The sequence below is a fragment of the Budorcas taxicolor genome, chromosome 10 (genome assembly GCF_023091745.1).
Source record: "Budorcas taxicolor isolate Tak-1 chromosome 10, Takin1.1, whole genome shotgun sequence".
NCBI classification, from domain to species: Eukaryota; Metazoa; Chordata; class Mammalia; order Artiodactyla; family Bovidae; genus Budorcas; species Budorcas taxicolor.
Genome location: NC_068919.1, coordinates 35,974,767 through 36,000,906, shown reverse-complemented (window position 1 = coordinate 36,000,906; position 26,140 = coordinate 35,974,767). Strand labels below are relative to the sequence as shown.

The 26,140-nt window shown below is 50.0% G+C and overlaps 1 protein-coding gene across 1 annotated transcript; it reads left to right on the top strand.

The window, feature by feature from the left end:
* Positions 1-1,014: 1,014 nt before the first annotated feature.
* Positions 1,015-25,863, top strand: PLA2G4D (phospholipase A2 group IVD). The gene is made up of 20 exons (XM_052646413.1): positions 1,015-1,130; positions 5,610-5,682; positions 5,878-6,014; positions 7,001-7,132; positions 7,790-7,830; positions 8,218-8,260; positions 9,556-9,610; positions 9,945-10,075; positions 11,013-11,123; positions 11,253-11,290; positions 11,463-11,598; positions 11,927-12,063; positions 13,660-13,882; positions 21,455-21,572; positions 21,892-22,029; positions 22,262-22,369; positions 22,501-22,692; positions 22,962-23,128; positions 23,837-24,023; positions 25,576-25,863. The coding sequence occupies exons 1-20, from the start codon at positions 1,086-1,088 to the stop codon at positions 25,800-25,802; spliced, it is 2,439 nt and encodes an 812-aa protein (XP_052502373.1). The 5' UTR covers positions 1,015-1,085; the 3' UTR covers positions 25,803-25,863.
* The last annotated feature ends 277 nt before the right edge of the window (positions 25,864-26,140 follow it).

The following is a 26,140-nucleotide window of genomic DNA, read 5'->3' as shown; positions in this document are numbered from 1 at the left end:
CATAAGAGACGTGGCTTCAATCCCTGGGTCGGGAACATCTCCTGGAGAAGGAAATGATGACTCACCCCAGCATTCTTGCCTGGGAACTCCCATGGACAGAGGAGCCTGGTGGGCTACAGTCCATGGGGTCACAAAGAGTCAGACATGACTGAGCAAGCATGCACATGTTAGAACAGGACACTTACAAGGCTTACAAGCAAGCAGATGAGAGATGATGCCCTGGAGAACTTAGCGGACTACAGTTTCACATTCAAAGGAAAAGTGGGAAGGGAGAGAACACCATTTTATTCCTCATTCTTAAATAGATGTCATGCTTTCATCATCAGCTGCTCCTCCAGGTTGAGCAGGGGAGTTTTCTTGTCCCTCCCTTTCCTGTTCCTAGCTAGGTCCACAAGTTATTATTTTTATGCGTGCAGAACAGAAAGCATGTCCCAGGGGTCATTAACTTACTGAGCTCACTGGGCAGGATGTAGGTCTCATTCCACCATTGTTTTATTGTTTGGGGGCCTGCCTTGTGCTTCTGCCTCCTGGTTTTGTTGCTAAGCAAGCCTGCTTGGTTTTGTGGTTAAGCAAACCTGCTTTTTTGAGTAATCTTTAATTTACAGGGGTCTCCCATATTTTTTCTACTTACAATCCCCTAGAGGAGTGAACTGTCACTAGAACCAGCTGCATGGAAGGGGTAAGAGGTCAAGGACCAGAGTCCAGAGCCCCCTGCAGCTAGGTTGCCAGAGTCTGCTCAGCGCCTGCCTCTGGGGCTGCCCTCTTGTTACTCCTAGGCTCCTGGCTGCTTGCCTGCCCTTTCTTTGGTATCCTGACACCCCAGGTCTGGAAGGGATGCTTCACCTGCAGGTTCTGGAGCCCTGCCAGAAGTTTCTGGAGAAGAGAGTTGACTCAGCCTCCAGAGGAAGAGGAGAAGATGCTGGGCTGAGGGAGTGACCTGGAGGTGGGGCCCGGGCTCCCTATAGAATCATTGCTCCTCAAGGCTGGCAGGTTCACAGTCAGTCCTATCCCACTGGAGCAGTTGCTGCCAGCCAGCCAGGGAACTGGCATCTTGGCTGGGCCTGGAGTGGAGCCAAAGTGTCGGCATGGAGAGACTGACACCGAGGGGACCACCTGGCCATCCTCACCAGGTAATAATGCCACCGAGCCTATTGGCATTATTCAGGGCAGCGCTTGGAGCCAGGGTGCATCTAAAGAGTTTGACACAGCTGAAACCAAGCTGATTCTGGTCTCTGGAGAGGGGCTGGGTCCCAGACCTGGCATCTCTGCCTAGGCAGAGACTAGAGGAGGAAGGCAGAGACTAGAGGAGGGAGGCAGAAGGTGAGGGAATCTGTGTTCAGGGATAATAGGTGGGTGGGATGGGTGAACGACCAGGCAGCAGCCCCTTAGAGCCCCACCCCTTCCTTCCTCCGAAGGCTCACACACCACATCAGAGAACACATTGGCTGTGTGTCACAGAAGGAGACCCCATCAGGTCCTCAGCCTACTACTGCAGGCAGTGGGCTTCCTGGATCCGGCCAGAACCCAGGAACCACCTGTGCATCTCAGGAGATATGCTGACTCAAATCCCCACCCTCAAATTATTTGCCAGGCCCAAGAGCTATGAGGCTGCAACCAGGCCAAAGAGGCCTACAAACTGCTTGCTCTCACCCCACTAGGTGCTTTCTCTCAGCCCAGATTCCTCGATCTTTGCTACAGACCCAGGCCAGAAGGACTAGCTCCTCAGGTGTCCCTTGCTGCCCCAGAAAGTGGCCATGAAGGATGCCAAGCTCACTGTCCAGGGGCATTTATCTCATTCAAGAGCTGGCCAGGCTTCTGGAGCTTGGCCCTGAGATCCAGGCCTGAGTTGCAGCTAGGTAAGCAGCTCTAGCCTGATGCTCCTGAAGATTTGTTTGGAGCAGGCCAGGCACCAGGGACTCCTGGAAAAGACAGAGGGGGACCCTTTCATCGCAGGACACCTGCTATCCCAGCCCATGTCAGCCTGAGATCTGGAGGACCCTTCCCAAGGCAGACATTAGTGGAAATGCCCTAATGTGGGCTAAGGGGGACTCATGGCTGCAGGAGCAGGAAGGTGGAGGGGCTGGGCTCCAATAGGACCCTGAGCCCCAGGGCCCAGCAGTGGAGGTGTCTGAAGCATCCCCTTTTCCTCCTCATCTCCCTGAAGAAGGCTGGACATACTTCTCTTCCACCCTTGCATTCTCTGGGCACAGCCCAGGGGGCAAAACTGGCTCAGAGGCCTTGGGAGCCTGATTCTACCAACACACCTGGGAAGCATCTTATTTGACGGTCCTGGGACTGGCTGAATCCCCAAGGCCTTCAAGTTGGCTCCAGGGGCAGGCAAGCCTCAGCGGCTGCCCCACCCCACCTCTTATCTGGTGGAAGGGGAAACTGGAGCCTGCCTTGGCAGCAGAAGTGTGGCTGGTGGGGCAGGCCGGGGCATCCAGGACTTGCTCTGGGATGGGCCAATTGTGTGGTTCGGGAGCATCATCTCAGCCTGATTCAGAAGGTTAAGGAAGCTGTGCCTGCAGCTCCCACTCCCGGTCTCTCCAGCCTCATAAGCAGGTTACTGGCTGCTGGCAGGGAGAAAAGGCAGCCTGCTCATTTGTCTCTCCCAGCTGAAGACCTCATTGTCATAGGTCCTCTGGACCCTGGTCTGGGAACTCCAGCGCCCCTCAATCTCCCTTGATCAGGGCCAGCACTGAGCCGTGGAGGAGGCCCTGGGGTCACGGTGCAGGGGGAGAGAGGGTGTCTAGGACTCTCAATAAGGAGGCACTCCCAGGATGCTACAGGAAGCTGGGCCACGGCCCTACAGGAGACCCTCCAGAAAGGTCCATTGTCAGTCTTTAGTGAACAAAGTAGTCCAGGAGGGAGGGTCTTTCAACAGGGAAGGTGAAGCCCCAGAACTCTTGGGAGAAAAGACTTCTATTAGTTAACATGTTAGTTGGCTCAATAACCCTATTTGTCTAAAACAAATCTATGAAATTCTAACGTTTAGATATCCGCAGGGAAGAGGGGGAAATCTGCATGGTTTTACAAAAATGTAAAGTCCTAAGAACCTTCTTACGGATTGTGAGCTCTGGCCTTGAAGGCCTGGGTTTGACTCCTAACTATGTCACTTGCTTACCAGGGGCTTTCCCGGTAGCTTGGTCAGTAAAGAAACTGCCTGCAGTGCAGGAGACCCAGGTTCAATCCCTGGGTCATGAAGGTCCCCTGGAGAAGGAAATGGCAACCCACTCCAGTATTCTTGCCTAGAGAACCCCATGGACAGAGGAGCCCGGTAGGCTACCTACAGTCCATGGGGTCGCAAGAGTCAGACACAACTTAGTGACAAAATCACCATGTCACTTACTATCTCTGTGACCTAGGGCAAGTCAACCTTGCTGAGTCTCAGTCCTCTCACCCATGAAATGAGAGAGCTATCTTACAAACTGTCAGGAGAATAAACTGAGTTTGAATATGTAGTATGCTTAGTATAGCACCTAGAAACATAAACATAACAAGTACTTAATAAATATTAATAGTAATAAGAACAATTGTCTAGAAACTGCTTACTTTTTTGCTAAGCATTCTACAGGCATGAACACATTCAGCCTGAAAGCACTGTGTCAGGCTGATACTGTTATTAGTCCCACTACAATGAGGAAACAGGCACCAGGACGTTTATCGACTCGTCCTGGGTCACACAGTGAGTAAGCAGTTTAGATTCAGACAATCGAGCTGGACACCTGCCTTGATCGCTCTGTTCTCCTACCCTAGCAATGACCAGTCACTGTAGTGACTGTTTCAGCCCATCCTCCAGATGCTGTATTAGTGACACTCAGAGGCAAAGAGAATGGAGTTTCACCCTAGAAAAGAGATCCTCTGGGGAATGGTGGGCTTTCTGAGGTTGGGAGGCTCTCAGTGACCAGAGGGGAAAATGGGCAGCAACATCCAAATTGGGCAGGGTGGTTGGCTGGAAAGCAAGCAATTGGGATGTTTCTTAGTAGCCCCAAGTGGCTTTAGAGCAGCCCACAGGCTGTGGCCCTGAGAATCGGGGGGCCTGGGGCTGCCTCTGCCTCTCCCCAGCATGGAGTGGGCATTGGAGCACAACTCCTCACAGGAACCAAGGTCTCAGCCTGCACCTTCTCTGTAGTGGACGGTGATGGAATTGGTGTGTGGAGGAAATGGAGCCAGGTGTCCAAAAAGTCCCTAAATCCCTGTCAATTACAACCTCTGGCTTACGGCCTGTGGATGTCACTGCTGCCACTAATCCCCAAGAAGGGAGAAACCAGTCTACCTTGCTGGGAGGGTCATGTGTGTTCTGCCAGAGAGCTGACTAGGGTGACAAACACAATCAGCCAGAAGCCACAGGACAGGGAGAACTGAGGACCCAGGGGCACAAGCCTGATTGACTTTGCTGTGGCCAATTGTCCTTTAAGCCTCTCTGTGGGGCATGGAAAGCCTGTCCCGTGGACGCTGAGCCAGCCCAGGGCTGGGAGCACCCACACAGGGCAGAGACGACTCCTGGCAGGAGCCAAGACTTTCGGATCACATGCGCAGAAGAGGGACTGGCGGCGGGAGGAGGCAGCACAGGAAAGAGCTTTGGTTTCATCACAGCGCTGTCTCCTGACCCTGCAAGCACAGTGTCACCTCTGCCTCAGATGGCAGGGTCTTATCATAAGAAACGTATGCAGGGTGCCCAGGAAAAACTACCCAGCGGGGCCTCGGGAAGAGCAGAAACCCAGTGGCCCCCTAGATGCCAGCAGTGCCAAGGACCTCAGCGGTAGGGGTTTGAGGATACCCGCCCCCTACCCCTCCAAAAGGGCCCTGTCCCTGGGCAGGACTCAGCCACACCCCACCGGCCCTCTGCTTTTCTTCCTGCCATCTACTTCTGCTCATCTTCTTGGCCCCTCGGAGCTTCTGCCCTTTCAGTTTCTTTTCCCATCCCATTGGGCTTGTATGTGGGCTGATATGGCCTCACCATCATCTTAACTGGAACAGGAACTGGAAACCCACTCCAGTATTCTTGTCTGGAGAATTTCATGAACAGAGGAGCGTGGCGGGCTAAGGTCCACAGGGTCACAAACAGTCAGACACGACTGAGTGACTAACACACGTCGTCTTAATACATTTTTCCCCCTGCACACGGTAACAGCCTGATGCTCTTGGACTTTCCCACTTCACACCCAAGAAAGGGTTTGTACCTGAGGCCATGAGGGAACACTGGGCCCCTGGGGCTCAGCCTCCTGGAGTCACATGCCCACTTCCTTTCCAGAGGGCTGGGGGGACACTGGGCAGCCGGGTCACATGCTTCACCAAGGGGCTGCCCTCCTGGGAGCTCCGGGGGTGGCTGACCCCAAACTGACATGTCTAGTAAGGTGGGCATCCCCTGGCCCTTTGTTTCCTGCATTCTTCTGTATACTGTTCAATCCTGCCCCTGAAGGGAAGGGTTCCCACAAATTCTACCCGCTTTGAGGTCTGCCATTCTCTGACAGCCACAGCCCCAAGGGCAGTGGTAGGCAAAGGCTGTTTGGCCCCGCAATGCCTGGCAGCATCAGTAAGCATGTCAGGTACTGATCAGTGGTGCTCGTGCCTGAGCAGGAGGGACTCGGTGGTCTATTTCTCTCCAGAGGGAGGCCTCTACCTGCTGGCGGCTCACCGTGAAGGTCCTGGAGGCACGGGGCCTGGGCTGGGCTGACCTGTGTGAGTAACTGTGAACTGGGCACTAGGGAGGTGGGGTTGACCGGGTCCTAAGAGAAAGGCCCAGGCAAGTGCCTAGGGGCTGGGCTGGGCTGGGCTGCCCAGAGTGGCTGCAGGGATCTTGGGAGGAACCTGGTGAGGCCCCTGGAGAGTGATGTGAGGAATTCTCTCTCACAATGGCTACCTTGATGTTGGCAGTGAGCGAGGCAGACCCCTATGTGATCCTACAGCTGCCAACCGCACCTGGAACGAAGTTTAAGACCAAAACAGTTACCAACTCCAGTCATCCTGTGTGGAACGAGACCTTCACTTTCCTGATCCAGGGGGAGGTCAAGGTAAAGGTCAGAGTATCCCTGGCCACCCATCTGAGGACAGGTTGTACCACACACACAAATGTTTTGGGGTGGAGCACACCTTTCTTTTGGAGAAGGAAATGGCAATCCTCTCCAGTACTCTTGCCTGGAAAATCCCATGGACAGAGGAGCCTGGTAGGCTACAGTCCATGGGGTCGCAAAGAGTCGGACATGACTGAGCGACTTCACTTTCACTTTCACTTTTACACCTTTCTGTGGGGCTTAGGCAGAGACCCTGGGGAATGGGGTGTCTGTGTGCTCCAGCCAGGATGTGCTGTATGCTAGAGGATATGTGAACAGCAAGGTGATGGTCCTCCTGAAGCCAGTCTATGGAGTGGAGGCATAAGAGCCCTCCTAACTGGGTTGTTTGAGGTTAAATGAGATCACGTATGGAAGACTCCCAGTAAGTGCCTGGGACCTACCATGCCTTGCTGCTACTGCTAAGTTGCTTCAGTCATGTCTGACTCTGTGCAACCCCATAGACGGCAGCCCACCAGGCTCCCCCGTCCCTGGGATTCTCCAGGCAAGAACACTGGAGTGGGTTGCCATTTCCTTCTCCAACACATGAAAGTGAAAAGTGAAAGTGAAGTCGCTCAGTCGTGTCCGACTCTTAGCGACCCCATGGACTGCAGCCTACCAGGCTCCTCCGTCCATGGGATTTTCCAGGCAAGAGTACTGGAGTGGGGTGCCATTGCCTTGGGAACCAGCAAAGCAGGTATGGAACTGGGATGGGGGAAACTCTTTGAAAGAATTTAATTTCTTATAAAAATAAAAATTAATAGGGGTAAGTTAAGAACTTTGCTGATTTCCTTTAACCACTTTCAGGCTTTACCTTTGTTTTTGTTTTGAAGTAAAAAGCATGGAGGCATAATAATCTTTTCTTGCCCTCTGAGTCAAGTGAGGGCTCAACAGTTGTGAGCCACACTATGAGTTAATACTGTGCTAAGCTGCTGTTCTCGGGTCCCTAGAACGTTCTGGAGCTGACCCTCTATGATGAGGACACAGTCACGCAGGATGACGCCTGGTTCAAGGTTCTCTATGATGTCTCTGATGTCCTCCCTGGCAGGCTGCTCCGGAAGACCTTCTCCCTGTGCGCCCAGGTGGGTGGGGGTACCTACCGGCCCCACCTCTCAGCTCCAGGCTGAGGAGTTTGTGTAGTTTCTCCTGTCTATTGAGATGCTGCCAGGCCCTTCCCAGAGATTTTCTCATTTTAATAGGAAAGAAGAGGCTTAACTTGACTATTATCAGCTGAATCACTTAATCAAGGATTCTAGTCTTCTACAGGGAAGGAAGGTTTGGGATGATGTGAAAATTTCCTCATGTGCCACAAACACAGCTGGGTGTGCCCAGCTCTTCCGGGGGTGTGGGCTCATCACTCCTGCTCACTGCTCTGACCCTCCTAAGGCCTGCGTGATGGTCTGTGCTCTTTTTGCAGCAGGCAAAGCCAGGAGACATGGAAAGCAGAGTTCTGGGGTTGGTCCCCCTTGAGAGGAAGATGAAATGAACCCTTGGCATCTTCAAGCCTCTTTAGGCTTGTGTCCCTTGTCTTCCCCTTCAGCCTTGCCAGCTGTGGGTAGCCTGGGCAGGTAGCCCATTTTTCCCTAAGACTTGATTTCCTCATCTGTTAAATGGGAGCTGTTGTAACACCGTGCCTCCCTTAGAGGCAGCTTGAAATGATGAGACGACACACGTAAAGGAGCTGTGCCAACTCTAAAGACACATGATCATGTTGGCAACTGGTTCATCTTTAATTCCAGGGACCGGAGGAGCTGGACGTGGAGTTCCTGATTGAGAAAATGTGAGTGCTACCACCCAGCCCAGGGAGTGTCTCAGGACAAGGCTCTCCTGAGGATAATGCCCTTGATCCAGATCTTCCCACTGGTCTTTCCAGTCCGGATGTGTTGGTCCTCATCTCCCACCCTGCCAGTGAGGGTGGGGGGACCTTATTAGAGAAATGAAATGAGGAAGGCGGTATTTTCTCTGCCCCACTCTCCTCCTCCCTCCCCGCCTTTTGCTCTTCAGAAGCATCTCCCCACACCCCGAAGAATCATATCCAGGATGCAGAGAACCCTCCTTGTCACTCAAGGAGGCCCCATCTGGGTGCAGCCCGAGATGGGAGGGGAATGTCAGTGCAGGAAGCATTGGCCTTTGCAAGGCCGCACTCCAGATGGTTTGATTTTTCCAGGTCAGACCGCCCGGAAAACCTCATCACCAACAATGTGCTTGTGGTAACCACCTTCCCCACACCTGTGTGGGAACAGGAAGCAAGGGGGCTGAGGGAGGGACCCCAGAACAGACACCAGAGTAGAGGTGTAGGGTAGGGGTTGGGGGTGGGCCAGAAGGGGTGAGGGGAGGACAGGACTTTGCAGTAAGACTGCCTGGCCTTCCTGCTAGGTGGTCACCTGGGGCTGCAGGGCTTGGAGGGGCCTAAAGGGCAGTTGGAGAGAGGGGAGGCCGAGGCTCTGCTGAGAGGAGTTCTGAGGGAGCTTTCGGGGAATTTTAGGCTGATGGTGTTTAGTCATGTGTAATGAGTTCAGAGTTAGCCCTGAAGGTGGCGAGGAAGACTGGCAGGCCAGGCCAGGGACTCAGGCTGTGAAGATTCAGGTAACAAGCCTCAGAGGGCTTTTCCAGGGTGGCGTGCTTCCAAACTGGGAGCCTTGAGATAGAGTCAGGGGTCAACCAGCTCCTCCCCAGGACAGTGGAGGGTCCTAGTCAGCTCTCCTAAAACACGTAAACTCACAGAGCTGCAGCGGACAGGAATGGGTGGTGAGCGATGATTAGAAACTTTCTACTCAAAGCAAAGCTCCCAACAGGCAATACAGCCCTGACCTGGGAGCCAGGCCAGGCCCTGCCTGTGGTGAGTCAGGCCACTGGAGTTCAGAACTGAAGTGGGCACCCACCCTCAGGGTCCTACGAGTGTCTGTTTGATGGGCTAGTATTACTTTTTCAAATACCCTGTAAAGAGCCACACCTGAGGCAGCTGTCCTTCATCTGAGGTGATGGAGCCCAGTGACACACTGTCAATGTAGCAGTTCTACAAGAGAGGCCAGTGGGCTGTGGGCTCCAGCTGGCAGGCGTAACAGAGAACGCAGCAGACTCCCTTGGCAAGGCAGTCAACTGGAGGACAGTCAGGAGATGTTTCAGTGGCTAAAATGTTAAGGCTTTGTTTCTCTGACCCACTCCATCATCCTGTGGACTGGCAGGTTGCATAATACTATTTGGGAGCAGTTATAATAGAATGCCTCCTCCAGGTTGAGTCTGCAGAGAAAGAGAAGAAAGAACTGGGCCTGAGGGTTAGGGGGGCTTTCAGAGAAGTCAGAAGTCTGGCAAATGTAGGAGGCTCGGTGGAGATGGGGCTTTCCTGGCTGCTCTGGGACCAGAGGTAGGGTGAGAGATCTCTGCATCCGGTTCCACTTCTGGTTCTGGATGCAGTGGATTTGGGATAGTGGGGCTTAGGGGGTGAGGTTGAGGGGACCTCAGCTTCCCCTGCAGAGTCCCCTGTCCACAATGTGGTCTGCCCCAGGCCCGAGAGCTGTCACGCCTGGATGTCCATGTCGTCAGCACGGCTGTGGCTGCAGGTGAGATCTGCTCAGGACAAGGTCTGGCTTCCGCCTAGAATGTGGGGGGTGGATGAGGGTGGCTGGGGAACCTGCACAGCAGGAGGTTGCCCACACAGCACAAGGGCAACTGAGCTCCTCTGGGCATTAGAGTCCCCCCTGAACTAGGGGAAGGCATGTCACAGGAGGTGGGAGTCCCATGGGGGTTGTGGGCAGAGCTCTTTCCAGAATGCTGCCTGCCATGGTGCAGCCACTCAGCCTCCCCATGTCTGGGGCAGTACTGCTGGTTTCCTGGATCCTAGCTGGGGTTCTGGGTTTTTGTTTCCTTGTGCTTGTCTGTCCTCTCTCTCCCTAGATCAGGATGAGCTGGAGCTGCTGCTGAAGGGCTCGTATGAGGACACGCAGACATCTGCCCTGGGCACAGCCTCTGCCTTCTGCTTCCACTACATGGCAGCCCAAGAGGCCGAGCTGAGTGGGTGCCTGAGGGTAGGTGTTGGCTCTGGAGCTACCTGCCAACCCCAGCCTTGGGCCAGCTCCAGCTGCTGCAGGCCTCTCTCTGGCCATCCCCCTGACAAGGTCAGGCCCCTGTGGCCTTATCAGCCGCCCCTAGTTAGGCACTATGCCCTTGGCACACAAGGAGGATGGCCAAGGACCTCGGTTGGGCATGGGGGCTATGCCATGTCAGTCTTTGTTTAAAGTCTTTAATGGCTCCTCCAACAATACTCTTAGAATAAAACCCCACATCTGTGTCCACAGGCCCAGCATAACCTGGCCCCTACACACCTCTGCGGACTCGTTTTCTTCCACCTGTCCCTCATTCATGATGCTCCAGCCATGTTTGTCTCTTCTTGCTTTTCCAGCACCCCAAGTGCTTTCCCTGTCCCCCTGTGTCTCTTTCCAAGGCTGCCCACTCCTCTTCTCCCTCGTCTACTTCCTCCTCCTCCTGCTCTTTTAGATCTCAGCTCAAATGGCACCTCTCCGGAGGCCCTCCTTGATCCTCCCATCTTAAGTGGATTTCACACAGCCCTCTGGTTACTCTGTCATAGCACACTGCTTACTTCCTTTACGATACTTAGCAACATAAGTTTGTTACCCGTTTCTTTGTAGATTCATGCATATGATTCAGTTAGAATAATAAATAACTCTTAGCCATTGATATACTAAAAAAGATAAGCTATTGTAATTATTATTAATTGAATAATAATTGAAGTATGGTTGGTTTACAATATTGTGCTAGTTTCAGGTATATAGCAAAATTATTCAGTTAGCTGTTATTTGTGTAATTATTACAATTACAATAATTATAAATATTGTAATTATCTTTTTATTATCAGAGGGGGGCTTATATCTGTCTGGATCACTGTCTAGATACACAGTAAGGATTTGTTGAGTAAATGAATGAATGAACAAAGTTTTCTTCCAGAGCTCTATAAGCAGTGGCTGGAACTCAGGCAGCTCAGCTGGGCACCTCACTGTGCCCCTGAGGTCCTTGGCCATGGGGAAGGAGGTGACCATTGACGTGCCTGCTACAAATGTAAGTGGCCTCGGCTAGATGGGAAGTGTCAGTAAGAAAAAAGATGGGGGAGCCAAAGCCCCCAGGAGATACCCACACTCCCCTCAGGGTCTAAGACAATCTGAGTAGGGCCTCTTGCTCTGATTTCAGGCCCCAGGAGTGAAGCTGCAGCTCAAGGCTGAGAGCTGGTAAGGGCCATTCATATACGTGGAAGACCAGGGTGGTCACAGGACTCGGGAAGAGTGGTATAAAGAATAGTCTTGGGAGCAGGGAGTTTATTCGGCAGTCATTGTGGGCTTCACCAACCAGTGGCTGAGCTATGCAGGTGCCCCCTGACCCTTGACTCCTATACCGCCCCAGCCCTGAGGAGCTGGCTGTACATCTGGGCTTCGATCTGTGTGTGGAGGAAAGAGCCTTCCTGAGCAGGAGGAAGCAGGTGGTGGCCAAGGCCCTGAAGCAGGCCCTGCAGCTGGATGGAGAGCTGCAGGAAGATGAGGTCTGTGGGGGTAGAGGGACGTGGGTGCAGACACCTTGCACTGGCCCTAAGGGACTTCCTGACTGCTGTGCCCTCTCCAGATACTTGAGTCACAGAGACTGGGGGATGGGCATGTGGGGGAGAGATATGGGGCATGGGGAAGCTCTGTGTGGGGACATTCTCTTTGGGGACCTGTCCAGGGCTGAGAGCTATTACTTGCTGGGGAGAAGCAGGTGCTGGCTCTAATCCTGAACCCTTTATGCCCTGCCCACTAGGTCCCATCCCTGGGGGCAGGGGGCCACTCCACCCCTGTTCTTGTTAAGCCAACCTGTGTCTGTGTACAACCCAGGTCCCTGTTATAGGCATCATGGCCACAGGAGGAGGCGCCCGGGCCATGACCTCTCTCTACGGCCACCTGTTGGCCCTGCAGAAGCTAGGCCTTCTGGACTGTGTGACCTACTTCAGTGGCATCTCAGGCTCTACATGGTGAGGGCCCTGGGGACTTGGAAGAGCAGAGATGATCAGGCTCCAGGGGGAAATGAAGAGGACATCAATGGGACCCTTTTGTGGGGAAGCCAAGCGGTATGGGCTGATGGGTGCCAAATGGCTTTCTCGAAAGGGAGGAAATAGACAATCAGAGGTCCTGCCATGAGTAAGGCATGGGAGGACATCCGTTCCATGCTACTGAATAGGCGTAGGTTGGCTGATCTGGAAAGAGCTGGCTTTGAGTTTCTGCAACACTACTTACTAAGTGACTCTGAGCAACTTATTTCCTCTGATTCTTAGTTGACTCATATCCAAAATGGGTATAATAATAGCACAAACACCATAGGATTAGAATGGGACAGCCCAAGTATCTGACACATATCAGGAACTCCGCATTGGTAGCTCTTTTTTCTTTACTGGTTGTTACTTCATTTTATCCTCACAACACTCTCTGCGGCAGTCTCCCTTATTGTCCCTATTTTGTTCAGTGGGTCAGTCATGTCCAACTATTTGGACCCCATGGACTGCAGCACGTCAGGCTCCCTGTCCTTCACCATTTCCCGGAGCTTGCTCAAACTCATGTCCATTGAGTCCGTGATGCCATCCAACCATCCCATCCTCTGTCGTCTCCTCCTCCTCCTGCCTTCAATCTTTCCCAACATCAGGGTCTTTTCTAATGAGTCGGCTCTTCGAATCAGGTGGCCAAAGTATTGGAACTTCATCTTCAGCATCAGTCCTTCCAATAAATATTCAGGGTTGATTTCCTTTAGGACTGACTGGTTTGATCTCCTTGCTGTCCAAGGGACTCTCAAGAGTCTATTCGAGCACCACATTTCGAAGGCATCAATTCTTCAGCACTCAGCCATTTTTTATCATCCAGCTCTCACAACCCTATAGTATAGATGATAAAATGTAGGTCACAAGATGTTCTTTCACCTAAAGGTAGCATTGCCTCCTGATACCCCACTCTGCCTATGATGAAGTGAGACTTCTCACTGTTGGAGATTCATTCCTCTGAGTCTTATTGAAATGTGATTTTAAGGAGTAAAAGATGACTGAACTCCTCAGGAGTTTCGGTGACAGCTGTTGACAAGCAGCGTCTTAAAGGGCTTTAGGACAGACGTATAAAGAAAGGAGCGGGGCCTATAGCTGTGTTGTACAATACAGTAGCTACATGTGGTTGCTGACCACATGAAATGTGGCTAGTCCAAGTTGAGATGTGTTATGAAATGTGCAGCGAGTTTTGAAAACCAGTTTAAAAAAATATAAATTTATATTAATTTAAATATTGATTACATGCTGTAATGATAATGTTTAGATACTGAATTAAATGAAATATACTGTTAAAATTAATTTTTTCAGGTCTCTTTTTACTTTTTAAAAATGTAGTCACTAGGAAAATGTAAATTACATATGTGTCTCACACCCTATATTGGACAGTGCCAACCAAGGAGAGAAAACCCTGAGATAGCTCCCAGACAGGCAGGGTTTGGTGGCAGGAACCACATGTTGGGAGAAGTCAGAGAATGGAAATTGGAGTTGCAGCAACCATGCTGAGCCTTAGTCTCCTACTGTAATGCTCCTTTGTTTTCTCAGGACAATGGCCCATCTGTATGGGGACCCTGAGTGGTCGCAGAAGGACCTCAAGGGACCCATCAGTCATGTCCGGGAGCACCTGGCCAAGAGTAAGCTGGAGGCCTTCTCTCCTGAGTGCCTGGCCAGCTACCACCGGGAGCTGGAGCAGCGGGCTGAGCAGGGCCACACCACGACTTTTGTGGACCTGTGGGGTCTGGTGCTGGAGTTCATGCTGCATGGTCAGGTAGGGCACCTGTGCATGTGAGGTGGAGGGTGTGTGCACTGGTGGGGCGGGGACAGCCCTGCAGCTAGCTGAGGCCCATGTGCCTTTCCTGTTGGGAAAGAAAGGCCAGTACATTGTTAAAGGATATGGGAACAGCCAGACCTCTGTACCTCAGTGTCTGCCAATTCTGGAATGCTGACTTTTTGAGTCAGGTTAGTCTTCAATTAATTACTATTAAACAGAAATTTCTGGATCTCCCAAGAGCTCGGGACCAGTTAGTGCCAAAGTCAGTTAAGCATTGTGACTGAGTCAGTGAGATTCTTGGAACAGCTGTTTATTTATACTGTAACATGAAATGTGTTCTTCTTCACTTCATGGTAGTGTTAAAAGCACTCACTGTGGGGCCAGATTTCCTGGATTCTAATTCTAGGGCCTCTTACTAGCTATGTGTCCTTAGGCAAGTTGTCCTCTCTGTGCCTCAGTTTTCTCATATGTACAATGAGAATATTACTTACCTCACAGGGTGGCTCTGAGCACTGTTGGTGCCTTGGCATAGGGTAAGCATTCAGTTCAGTTCAGTTCAATCGCTCAGTCGTGTCCGGCTCCTTGCGACCCCATGAATTGTAGCATGCCAAGCCGTAAGCATTAAGTGTCAGCAAATCTATTTCTTTACTGTGATCCTAACACCAGTAAGACAAAACTGAGCATATAAAAATTTTTTATACCTTGCTTCTTTAAAAAAAGAAAAAAAAAAAAGCTTAGTCAACTTCTGGATCTTACATTAACTGATACAATGATTATAATCAGGATTTTTTTTTTTTTTCACAAAAAAATTGTGAAGTTGTTTTTTGTTGTTTTACCCTTTATAGTTTCTCTTAAAGCTTTTGAAATGACTAAAACACAAAAAGCATTTTAAAATGTGTAACAAAAAAGTACTATCAAATATATTAGCAGAGGAAACATTCTTACCTTTCTTATCTTTGGATATCAAGCATTTGACCAAAAATGATTATCATGTAAAGGATCAAAAAGTGAATTAAATTTTGTTCTTGTTGGCAAGCAAAATGCTATTTGGAAATTACCAACCATTCTTATTTTTTATTAGTTAAAAATATTTATTATAAAATCCTAATAAGTGTTTTTTACAATAATTTTCAGACCTAAGAAAATACATAAACCATAAAGAATAATATAAGGAATATGCAGGATCTCACTAATCAGCCTAAGACATGAAATGTTACAGAAAAAGCCAAAGCTCCCTGTGGACCCCCCTCCAGCCCCATTTCCCTCCCACCCCCAGATTTAACCACCATCCTGAATTTATTATCACATACATACCTGTAACCTATATACTTTATATTATACATAACATGTATCTCACAAACCTTTATACTTTCTTAGATCTACCTTTATTGCATATACTTTTATTAAAATATATACATCCTTAAGGAAAATGTAACATTAATTGCACAATGGTTTTATACATGTCTCCTTGTACCCATGTGTTCAAGATTCTCTAAGCCTTGAAAATACATACCCAGTAGTGGAAGTGTTAGGCCACTGGGTAGTGTATCTTCAGCTTTCCTAAGATATTACCAAATTGTTCTCCAAAAGGGTTGTGTTAATTCACACTCTCACTACCAGTGTATTATAGTTTCTTTTTCTCTACATGATCTTCACACTTTTAAATGTTTGTCCATTTTATGGGCATGAAAGGAAATTTTATTGTAGCTTTCCATTTCTTTGATTTTTAATGAGGCAACATTTTCAAGTATATTTGTCATTGGAGCTTGCTCTTGCATTGATTATCTACTCAAATCCTTTTCTATTTAATGCACCTTTTAAATATTCAGTTCAGTTCAGTCGCTCAGTCGTGTCCGACTCTTTGCAACCCCATGAATCGCAGCATGCCAGGCCTCCCTGTCCATCACCGTCACCCGGAGTTCACTCAGACTCACATCCATCAAGTCGGTGAGGCCATCCAGCCATCTCATCTTCTGTTGTCCCCTTCTCCTCCTGCCCCCAATCCCTCTCAGCATCAGAGTCTTTTCCAATGAGTCAACTCTTCACATGAGGTGGCCAAAGTACTGGAGTTTCAGCTTTAGCATCAGTCCTTCCAAAGAAATCCCAGGGTTGATCTCCTTCAGAATGGACTGGTTGGATCTCCTTGCAGTCCAAGGGACTCTCAAGAGTCTTCTCCAACACCACAGTTCAAAAGCATCAATTCTTCGACACTCAGCCTTCTTCACAGTCCAACTCTCACATCCATACATGACCACAGGAAAAACCATAGCCTTGACTAGACGGACCTTAGTCGGCAAAGTAATGTCTCTGCTTTTGAATATACTATCTAGGTTGGTCATAACTTTTCTTCCAAGGAGTAAGCGTCTTATAATTTCATGGCTGCAGTCACCATCTGTGGTGATTTTGGAGCCCAAAAAAATAAAGTCTGACACTGTTTCCCCGTCTATTTCCCATGAAGTGATGGGACCGGATGCCATGATGTTAGTTTTCTGAATGTTGAGCTTTAAGCCAACTTTTTCGCTTTCCTCTTTCACTTTCATCAAGAGGCTTTTTAGTTCCTCTTCACTTTCTGCCATAAGGGTGGTATCATCTGCATATCTGAGCTTATTGATATTTCTCCCAGCAATCTTGATTCCAGCTTGTATTTCTTCCAGTCCAGCGTTTCTCATGATGTACTCTGCATATAAGTTAAATACGCAGGGTGACAATATACAGCCTTAACGTACTCCTTTTCCTATTTGGAACCAGTCTGTTGTTCCATGTCCAGTTCTAACTGTTGCTTCCTGACCTGCATATGGATTTCTCAAGAGGCAGGTTAGGTGGTCTGGTATTCCCATCTCTTTCAGAATTTTCCAAGTTTATTGTGATCCACACAGTCAAAGGCTTTGGCATAGTCAATCAAGCAGAAATAGATGTTTTTCTGAAACTCTCTTGCTTTTTCCATGATCCAGCGGATGTTGGCAATTTGATCTTTGGTTCCTCTGCCTTTTCTACAACCAGCTTGAACATCAGGGAGTTCATGGTTCACGTATTGCTGAAGCCTGGCTTGGAGAATTTTGAGCATTACTTTACTAGCATGTGAGATGAGTGCAATTGTGCAGTAGTTTGAGCATTCTTTGGCATTGCCTTTCTTTGGGATTGGAATGAAAACTGACCTTTTCCAGTCCTGTGGCCACTGCTGAGTTTTCCAAATTTGCTGGCATATTGAGTGTAGCACTTTTACAGTATCATCTTTTAGGATTTGAAAGAGCTCAACTGGAATTCCACCACCTCCACTAGCATTGTTTGTAGTGATGCTTTCTAAGGCCCACTTGACTTCACATTCCAAGATGTCTGGGTCTAGATTAGTGATCACATCATCATGATTATCTGGGTTGTGAAGATCTTTTTTGTACAGTTCTTCGGTGTATTTTTGCCACCTCTTCTTAATATCTTCTGCTTCTGTTAGGTCCATACCATTTCTGTCCTTTATCGAGCCCATCTTTGCATGAAATGTTCCCTTGGTATCTCTAATTTTCTTAAAGAGATCTCTAGTCTTTCCCATTCTATTGTTTTCCTCTATTTCTTTGCATTGATTGCTGAAGAAGGCTTTCTTATCTCTTCTTGCTATTGTTTGGAACTCTGCATTCAGATGCTTATATCTTTCCTTTTCTCCTTTGCTTTTCGCCTCTCTTCTTTTCACAGCTATTTGTAAGGCCTCCCCAGGCAGGCATATTGCTTTTTTGCATTTCTTTTCCATGGGGATGGTCTTGATCCCTATCTCCTATACAATGTCATGAACCTCATTCCATAGTTCATCAGGCACTCTATCTATCAGATCTAGTCCCTTAAATCTATTTCTCACTTCCACTGTATAATCATAAGGGATTTGATTTAGGTCATACCTGAATGGTCTAGCGGTTTTCCCTGTTTTCTTCAATTTGAGTCTGAATTTGGTAATAAGGAGTTCATTATTTGAGCCACAGTCAGCTCCTGGTCTTGTTTTTGTTGACTGTATAGAGCTTCTCCATCTTTGGGTGCAAAGAATATAATCAGTCTGATTTTGGTGTTGACCGTCTGGTGATATCTATGTGTAGAGTCTTCTCTTGTGTTGTTGGAAGAGGGTGTTTGCTATAACCAGTGCATTTTCTTGGCAAAACTCTATTAGTCTTTGCCCTGTTTCATTCCACATTCCAAGGCCAAATTTGCCTGTTACTCCAGGTGTTTCTTGACTTCCTACTTTTGCATTCCAGTCCCCTATAATGAAAAGGACATCTTTTCTGGGTGTTAGTTCTAAAAGGTCTTGTAGATCTTCATAAAACCGTTCAACTTCAGTTTCTTCAGCATTACTGGTTGGGGCATAGACTTGGATAACTGTGATATTGAATGGTTTGCCTTGGAGACGAACAGAGATCATTCTGTCGTTTTTGAGATTGCATCCAAGTACTGCATTTCGGACTCTTTTGTTGACCATGATGGCTACCCCATTTCTTCTGAGGGATTCCTGCCCGCAGTAGTAGATATAATGGTCATCTGAGTTAAATTCACCCATTCCAGTCCATTTTAGTTCGCTGATTCCTAGAATGTCAATGTTCACCCTTGCCATCTCTTGTTTGACCACTTCCAATAATATTTTATTTTAAATATTATATTATAGGAATTCCTTATAAATCCAGGATATTAATCATTATCCGTTCTAATAGACTTTGATGCATAGTTTCAATATAGTCCAATGTATCATTCTTTTCCTTTATGGTTTGTACTTTTAGAGCTTTCTTGAGAAATCTTTTCCTCCCCTAAAGTTATGAAATATCTTTCTGTATATTCTTACATGAGTTTTGTATCTTTCTTTTTCACAGTTAGGGCTTTAATCTACCCAGAATTTATCTTCAGGTATTATGTGAGTAGGAATTCAATTTCCTTTTTTTCCACATGGATAGCAGACTCCCCCAATATCACTTATTATCCCCACTGCCACTGATCTACATCCTACTTCTGTCCTGTGTCAGCATGAATCTACAGTAGCTCATACATCTGTGGGGCTTTTCCTGAGCACATTATTCCATTCTAATGGGACTCAGTCTTGATCCCGGTGCCAATTCTGCACTAGTTTAGTAACTATCTTTGTGATAAATCTCAGTTTCTGATTGGGCAAATTTATCCCCACCTTGGATCTCAGAATTATCTTGACTACTTTTGGTGCCTTGCCTTTCTACATACATAATAGAATCAGCCAGCCCAGTCTCATAATTTATATTGTTGGGATTTTTGTTAAAACGGCATGGAATTTATAAAATTAACATAGTTACTTGAAACATTTTTATTTTATTACTATATCCTACGTATTCTTTGGCTCTACTGTTTAAGTTCATGTTTGGTTTTGAGGGTATAGTGTTTTATTAACTGACTTTTCTGCCTGGTGTCAACAATTAATTACTATAGGTAGGGAAAGCTTGTTTTAACAGCTTACTTTTTGAGGTATTAGAAAGTGCAGTTTGAGTCTAGGCTATTAGGAAGACATATTTAATTACCATTTGATCCTCCAGAAATGACTTAATGCATGGTTTTATGTAGTTTGTAGTCATTTTTAAAAAGACAAACGTAATTAGTGCTGTTGACGGAATGAAACACCAACACTGCAGAGTGGTTTGAATCTTTTTACTTTAACTCCTTGCTTCTTACAGCTGCTTTATTTTATATCCCTTGCACAACAATCTACAGGGCAAGTTGCCAAGCACTGTGATTCAGCGATTATACAGTGCACAGGCGCAGGGCGAGATAACCTTTACCTTAACTTATTTACTGCAGCTAGGACTTTGTTTTGGGGAACTTCCTTATCTACTTAGAATCCGTTTTGTCCCTGGGTCTGTTCCTTTTGAGGAATCAGAGAAACATCCTTGTGTGCAAGAAATGTTCTTTTCCCACGGGAACAAACAGGATTCTTAGCTGAACATCTCATTTGCAAGAATGTTCAGCCTTGGTTGAGAGTCTCGTTTGCAAGCACTTCTCAACCTTCCTTATACCTTGTTCCCTACAAATTAGTCTTTTTATTATTGCTCACAAGAATAAAAATCCTTGTGGTATTATTGAATGACAGTGCATCCCTTTGAATGAGCACCTGTGCAGTTTTAAAAATTTTGTCCCAATATGAATGCTTTTCGAATATTTTTTTTCCTTAGTCATCATGCTTTATCTCTTAAAGCTCACCTTGATTGTGTGCTTTTTTACATAATTTTTTTATGATTTTATTTGTATTTATTTTTATTTGTGACTGCGCTGGGTCTTCATTGCTTTGTGCAGGCTTTCTCCAGGTGTGGCGAGGGGGGCTTCTTTTTGTTGCAGTGCACGGGCTTCTCATTGCAGTGGCTTCTCTTGTTGCAGAGCGCATGCTCCAGGTGTGCGGGCTTCAGTAGTTGGGGTACACAGGTTCAGTAATTGCAGCCCTAAAGCTCATGGGCTTCCGTCAGAGGGCTGTGAGGATAGGGAAGCATATGGGGTGTGCTGAGGCTTTGTCATCAGTGCAAGAGCAGGACTCCTTGTTGATTGGGCTAGGCTAGATACACACCTGTCTGATCATCAGAATCACCTGGGAAGATTTACAAAAGCCAAATTCCTAAATGGCTTCTGCTGATTCTCAGAAGAGACCCAGTAATCTGTATGTCTCACACATTCTGGTAAATCTGATGATAGAGGTAGATACAGCGGGGCAGGAACCTCTTAGGTGTAGCTGCTGAGGACAACCTTCAGCCCTACAGCTCTGAGAGCCTGAGAGATGGTGTGTTCATGGTGCATGTATCAATCCATAAGAAACAGCCCAGGGCTTGTGGTGGCAGGATCCAGGCAGCCACCACCAATACCCTTGCTGAGGCTTGAGATGAGTCATATTTGTATCTCTGTCTGGGATAGAAGGAGACCCTTCTGTTCCGCTAGAATTCAGTGAGGCTCATTGGAGGCCTCCCCAACAGGCAAGCCACAATCCTTGCCAGAGTTCTGTTGGAGAGAAAAGTAGAAGCAGAAGGCAAGGATAAGGAGTGGGGTACAGCTTATACTGTGCAAAACAGGGACAGAGGAGATGAGGGGAGGTGAGGATGTCAGGAGTGTGTTTGGGAGGGGCTAAAAGTTGAACTGGATCCAGGTTTACCTAGAAGGGACAGCCCCTGGCAAAGCTAACAATGCACACTGAAGGGGGATTCCTGAGTCCTTTGCAGAAAGCTCTGTGTGTGGGGGTGTGTGGGTGTGTGTGGGTGGATGGGTGTGTGTGTGAGAGAGAGAGAGACAGAGGATCCATGGCCCCTCCATCCTCTAACTCATAAGGATGGGCCACTGGCACCATAGGATGCAGGGATGGCTGTCACTGTTGACACTGTGGTCCCTGTGATTGGCACTCTGCAGATATGCAGCTCACAACCTGCAAGGCCCTACATGGCAACCCTGCATGTGGGGCTGCTCACACACAGGGGCAGGAATGGGAATTGCATCATGTGCCCACCCATGTCACCCAAACTGCCAGGCTCTTCCCCTCAGCCTGTACCCCCACCCTGTCACCAGGGTGCTCCCAACCTCACTTTGGCCCTCATGCCTGCATCCCAGGTGGTGGATCAGAAGCTGTCAGGACAGAGAGCTGCGCTGGAGCGGGGCCAGAACCCTCTGCCCCTCTACTTGAGCCTCAGTGTCAAAGAGAACAATCTGCAGACCCTGGACTTCAAGGGTACTGTTCTCAGTCCTGTCCATTGCGTCCTCCAACACACACACACAGGCTCATGATGCACAGATGGTCCACCGCCTGGAAGGACGGTGGTGCGGATGGGCTGATGGGCCAGGCGGCAGGGCTTTCTGTATGGGGCAAGGGCTGTGGTGGCTGAGAATGTAGACAAAGGCTGAGCGGAGGAGGGGTCAGTGCAAGAGTCAGTTGGGCCGGCAGGAGGCTGAGGCCTGCTGGGGGGCTGTGTCTTTGGCCCTTGTCAGATCTGCCCCTCCTCCCAAGCCCACTGTCCTCTCATTCCTGCCTCTCGCTCCTGCCCCCTCAGAGTGGGTCGAGTTCTCCCCCTACGAGGTCGGGTTCCTGAAGTATGGAGCCTTTGTCCCTCCTGAGCTCTTCGGCTCTGAGTTCTTCATGGGGCGGCTGATGAAGAGGCTCCCTGAGTCCCGGATCTGCTTTCTGGAAGGTGAGGGGTTGTCACTCTGAAGGCCCTGGACGTCCCTTGGCCAGGCCTGTCTGATCGTAACCCCTGTACCCAGTTCTGGGCAGAGCCCCTAGTGAGGGCAGATATTGGGTTGTGGGGAAGGGCCTTGTGGGGGCAGCCTGCTCTCCACTCCTTCTCCAACCATACCCAAGGGGCGGGGACTACTGGGGGTGCAGAGTGCTGAGGCTGACTCTCTTGGGGGTTTGGCCTGCAGGTATCTGGAGCAACATTTTCTCCCTGAACTTGCTGGACGCCTGGTACGACCTCACCAGCTCTGGTGACACCTGGAGGCAGCACATCCGGGACAAGATCAGGGACCTGGGTAAGGAGCCTGGAGTGAGGCTGCTTCCCCTTCTGATGCTGCAGGGTCGGGGTGGGAGCACAATCAGGATCAGGCAGGGCCGGGCATTTCCAAGCCTGTCACTGGACCAACATCTATTTCTCTGGGCTCAGAGGTGCCCCCTGCCTCCTCGGGGACCTCCTCAAGGCCAGAGGCCTTGTGGATGCAGCCCGGAACAGCACTGGCCCAGATGTTTAAAGGCTTCTTGACAAGCCGACCACTCTACCAGCACAGCTCCAACTTCCTCCGGGGCCTCCAGATGCATAAGGACTACTGTGCCCAGAAAGACTTCACCACCTGGGCAGGTAAGGGCCAGTGCCATGTGTCTCCAGGTAACAAGATTTGGCTCCCAGGTGGAGATGGACCATGGCTGAGGCTACCAGGGGTCTTGGGGGTCCCAGCATCCACTTCTGGGGCATGGCTTGGAAAAGGTCTTGCCAAAGGCTCAGATGACATGCATTCAGGGACCGACACAGGTAAGAAGGGGATGTGGAGGCACATGCAGGATGAAGCAGGAGAGTGGTTGGTCCGTGTCGGAGTGGCTGCTCCTGACTGTTGCTGCCTCCCCCATCAGACTGCCAGCCAGAGTCCTCTCCCAACCAGCTGACCCCGCAGGAGCCCCAGCTCTGCCTGGTGGATGCCGGCTACTTCATCAACACCAGCTGTCCCGCCATGTTCCGGCCAGGCCGCAGGCTGGACCTCATAATCTCCTTCGACTACTCTCTATCCTCGCCCTTTGAGGTACTGCTGGTTGTCGCGTGGGGACCCCGGACCCTCTGCCCAGCCAGGCCACACTCCAGGGGAGAGCAGAGGGCCACTGACCCAGACTCTCTATGTTGCCAAGGAGAGGGGAGAGGTGACAGGCTCTGACTCCCAGGCTCCTGCCAGGGTGGGAAAGGGCTTGGGGCCCTGGGCTCCCAGGAATGGTAGACAGAGGGTGGGGGTGGGAGGAAGCTCATCATGCCCGCCCCCAAGAGGAAGCGCTAGACAGAGGTGAGAGGAAAGCCTGGCCTGTCCACATCCATCCCCCTGAGTCCTCCCCGGGACTCTGCGGAAGGTGGCGGGGGTGGGGGGGTGTCGGCTGGGGGAAGGGCAGGGGGCAGGAAGAGCAGGGAGGAGGGGCCAGGGGCGGGTAGGGCTGAGAGACAGAAGTCTTACAGAGGCTTACTTGAGGCTCTGAGAGTGAATAAGCCAGAACAGCAATCCCAAATGGGGACGGGGGTGCTAGGACTGTACCCCACCTAAATATTCTAGCCAATACTGCAGACTGCCTGGATCCTTCGCCTCCGTCTGAAGCACCACTTAGCTTGACTGGGCCATGAGGAGGACAAAACCAGGTTGTCCTAAGCAGTCTGTTTGGGCTGGAGCTGTACTAGCATTTTCTAGAGTGCTGACATAGGATGACCTGGAAGTAGTCGGTGCTGTCTCTGGGTCCCGCTGCCCCACCAGGTGCTGCAGCAGACAGAGCTGGACTTCCGGGCCCGGGGGCTGCCGTTCCCCCGCGTGGAGCCCAGCCCCGAGGACCGACGCCAGCCCCGGGAGTGCCATCTCTTCTCGGACCCCGCCTGCCCCGACGCCCCTGTCCTGCTGCACTTCCCACTGGTCAACGCCTCCTTCAAGGACCACTCAGCCCCCGGTGAGGCAGCCCCACCCCGCTTACTAACAGCCTGGCAATCTGCTCCTCACAGGCACTGACCTGGGCTCCCCTGTGCCCCTGTGGCCAGCAGAGGGAGGAAAGTCTTAAGCTTGTCCAACCCAGTGTGGGACATGGCAGAACCCTGGCCTGTGGCGCATGCCCAGATCCCTGCAAAGTCACTGGGCTGCGCTTCCTTTGTCATGACCCCAGGCTCAGTTGGCCCCGCTACCCTGATGCCGCTCACTATACCTGGGCTCTGCTCCCTAGTCTGTGGGCCGGGTGGGAGGGGTGGCAGCAGAATGTGGAAATCCCCACACTGTCACCTCCCCAACTGCTACCAGCTGAAGGATTTTCTAATGGCCCCCCTGGTTGGACAGCTAGGAAAGAGAGACCCCAGTCCCTTCTCTCTTAGATTCCCCTAAGCCTGTCTAGGATCACAGCTGGCCTCTCTATCATTCTATCGCAGCCCTTTCTGGGGTCCTTTCTGAGGGAACTGAGCCTCTACTCCAGGGTGCCTGAAATCTGAACTCTAACCACATTCCCTCCAACCCTTGCCTTCCACCAAATGGTCAGAGTTTATGACCTTTTGATGTGAAAGTCAAATTCTGCATTTGTACATGTTTTTGGCTTTCTATTAACATTTTCCGCCATAATTTTGAAGCTTCCAGCTTTACTCTTTTTTAAAAATGTTTTTTATTTATTTGGCTGTGCCAGGTCTTAGCTGTGGGTTGTGGAATCTAGTTCTCTGGCCAGGGATCAAACCCATGCCCCCAGCATTAGGAGCAAGGAATCTTAGCCACTGGAAGCCCAGGAAATCCCCCAGCTTTACTCTTTTCATTTTGTTTTTTATAGTTTTTATCTACTTTTGACTGTGTTGGGTCTTCGATGCCGCACAGGCTTTTCTCTGGCTGTGGCCAACAGGAGCTGCCACTCTCTAGCTGCAGCGCTTGGGCCTCTCATTGCGGTGGTGTCTTTTGTTCTGAAGCATGGGCCTTTCAGTGGTTGTGGTGCATGGGCTTAGTTACTCAAAAGCATGTGGAATCTTCCCTGACCAGGAATCAAACCTATGTCCACTGCATTAGCAGGCAGATTCTTTTCCACTGAGCCAGGAGGGAAGCCCCAGCTTTACTCTTGATGTGCTCAGTCCATAGCTTGGAATTCTCTTTCTTTCTCAGCAAAGACTGTTTCTTGCAAAGCAAACACCCTTTGGTTTTCAGATGTTTGTTTCCATCATGAATTCTAAGAAACCATTCACTAACCTAATGGACTTTGTTTTTCTGCTGCTTTCACCTTATTCCTGAGGCTGAGGTGGGTATCAGGGGGTGGAAGACATGCAATGCTGTGAGGAAGTGTGGGAAGCAGGGCACGCTTCATATCTCAAAATGGCATCCTGCCACTCACCGAGTTCTGGGCAGAGGACACAGGGCTGGGAGGAAAGCATGGAGCCCCTTCAGTGGGGAGCAGCTCAGCCCTGTGCCCAGCCTCCAGGAACAGTCCTGCCAGCTGTGGAGGCCCCGGTCCCTGTCCTTAACCCCCTCCCACCCCTGGGCAGGTGTCCAGCGTGGCCCTGCAGAACTCTCGGCTGGCCAGATAGATCTCACTGGGGTCACCTCGCCCTATTCCATGTTCAACATGACCTACAAGGAGGAAGACTTCAACCGCCTGGTGCAGCTCAGTGACTACAATGTACGGAGCAGCCAGGACACCATCCTGCAGGCCTTGAGGACCGTTCTGAAGCGCCGGGCCCCAGAGGCCAGGCCTCCAAGGGTGCAGACTTGAGACTTCTCAGGGGCCCCGGGTTTTGAGGGCCTCACTGACCCCTCCAGGGGCGGAGGGCTCAGCCCACCTACAGTGGGCACAGCCCTTGTGGGGCTGAAGTTCCCGGATTCTCTCAGGCCTGCATCCCACCCAGAGTTCTCCCTTACCTTCAGAGCTGGTTAGAGAGGAGCTGAAAGCAAACTCCTAACCAGGCCACTGAGAGGAACAGCTGGTCCAACCAGACATTCACAGGCAGTCCTTCTCATGCCTGAACAGCACGGATTTGAAATGCAAGCTGGAGGTGCCAGACCAGGAGTGGGGATGGGCAGGGCATGGGCCCGCCTGAGGGGTGGCTCTGG

Coding starts and splice junctions, on each gene's coding strand:
- PLA2G4D (XM_052646413.1), top strand. CDS start 1,086: ATGGAGAGACTGACACCGAGGGGACCACCTGGCCATCCTCACCAG. Junction 11,291..11,462: donor CAGCTCAAGGCTGAGAGCTG/GTAAGGGCCATT, acceptor ATACCGCCCCAG/CCCTGAGGAGCTGGCTGTAC. Junction 22,693..22,961: donor AGACTTCACCACCTGGGCAG/GTAAGGGCCAGT, acceptor CTCCCCCATCAG/ACTGCCAGCCAGAGTCCTCT.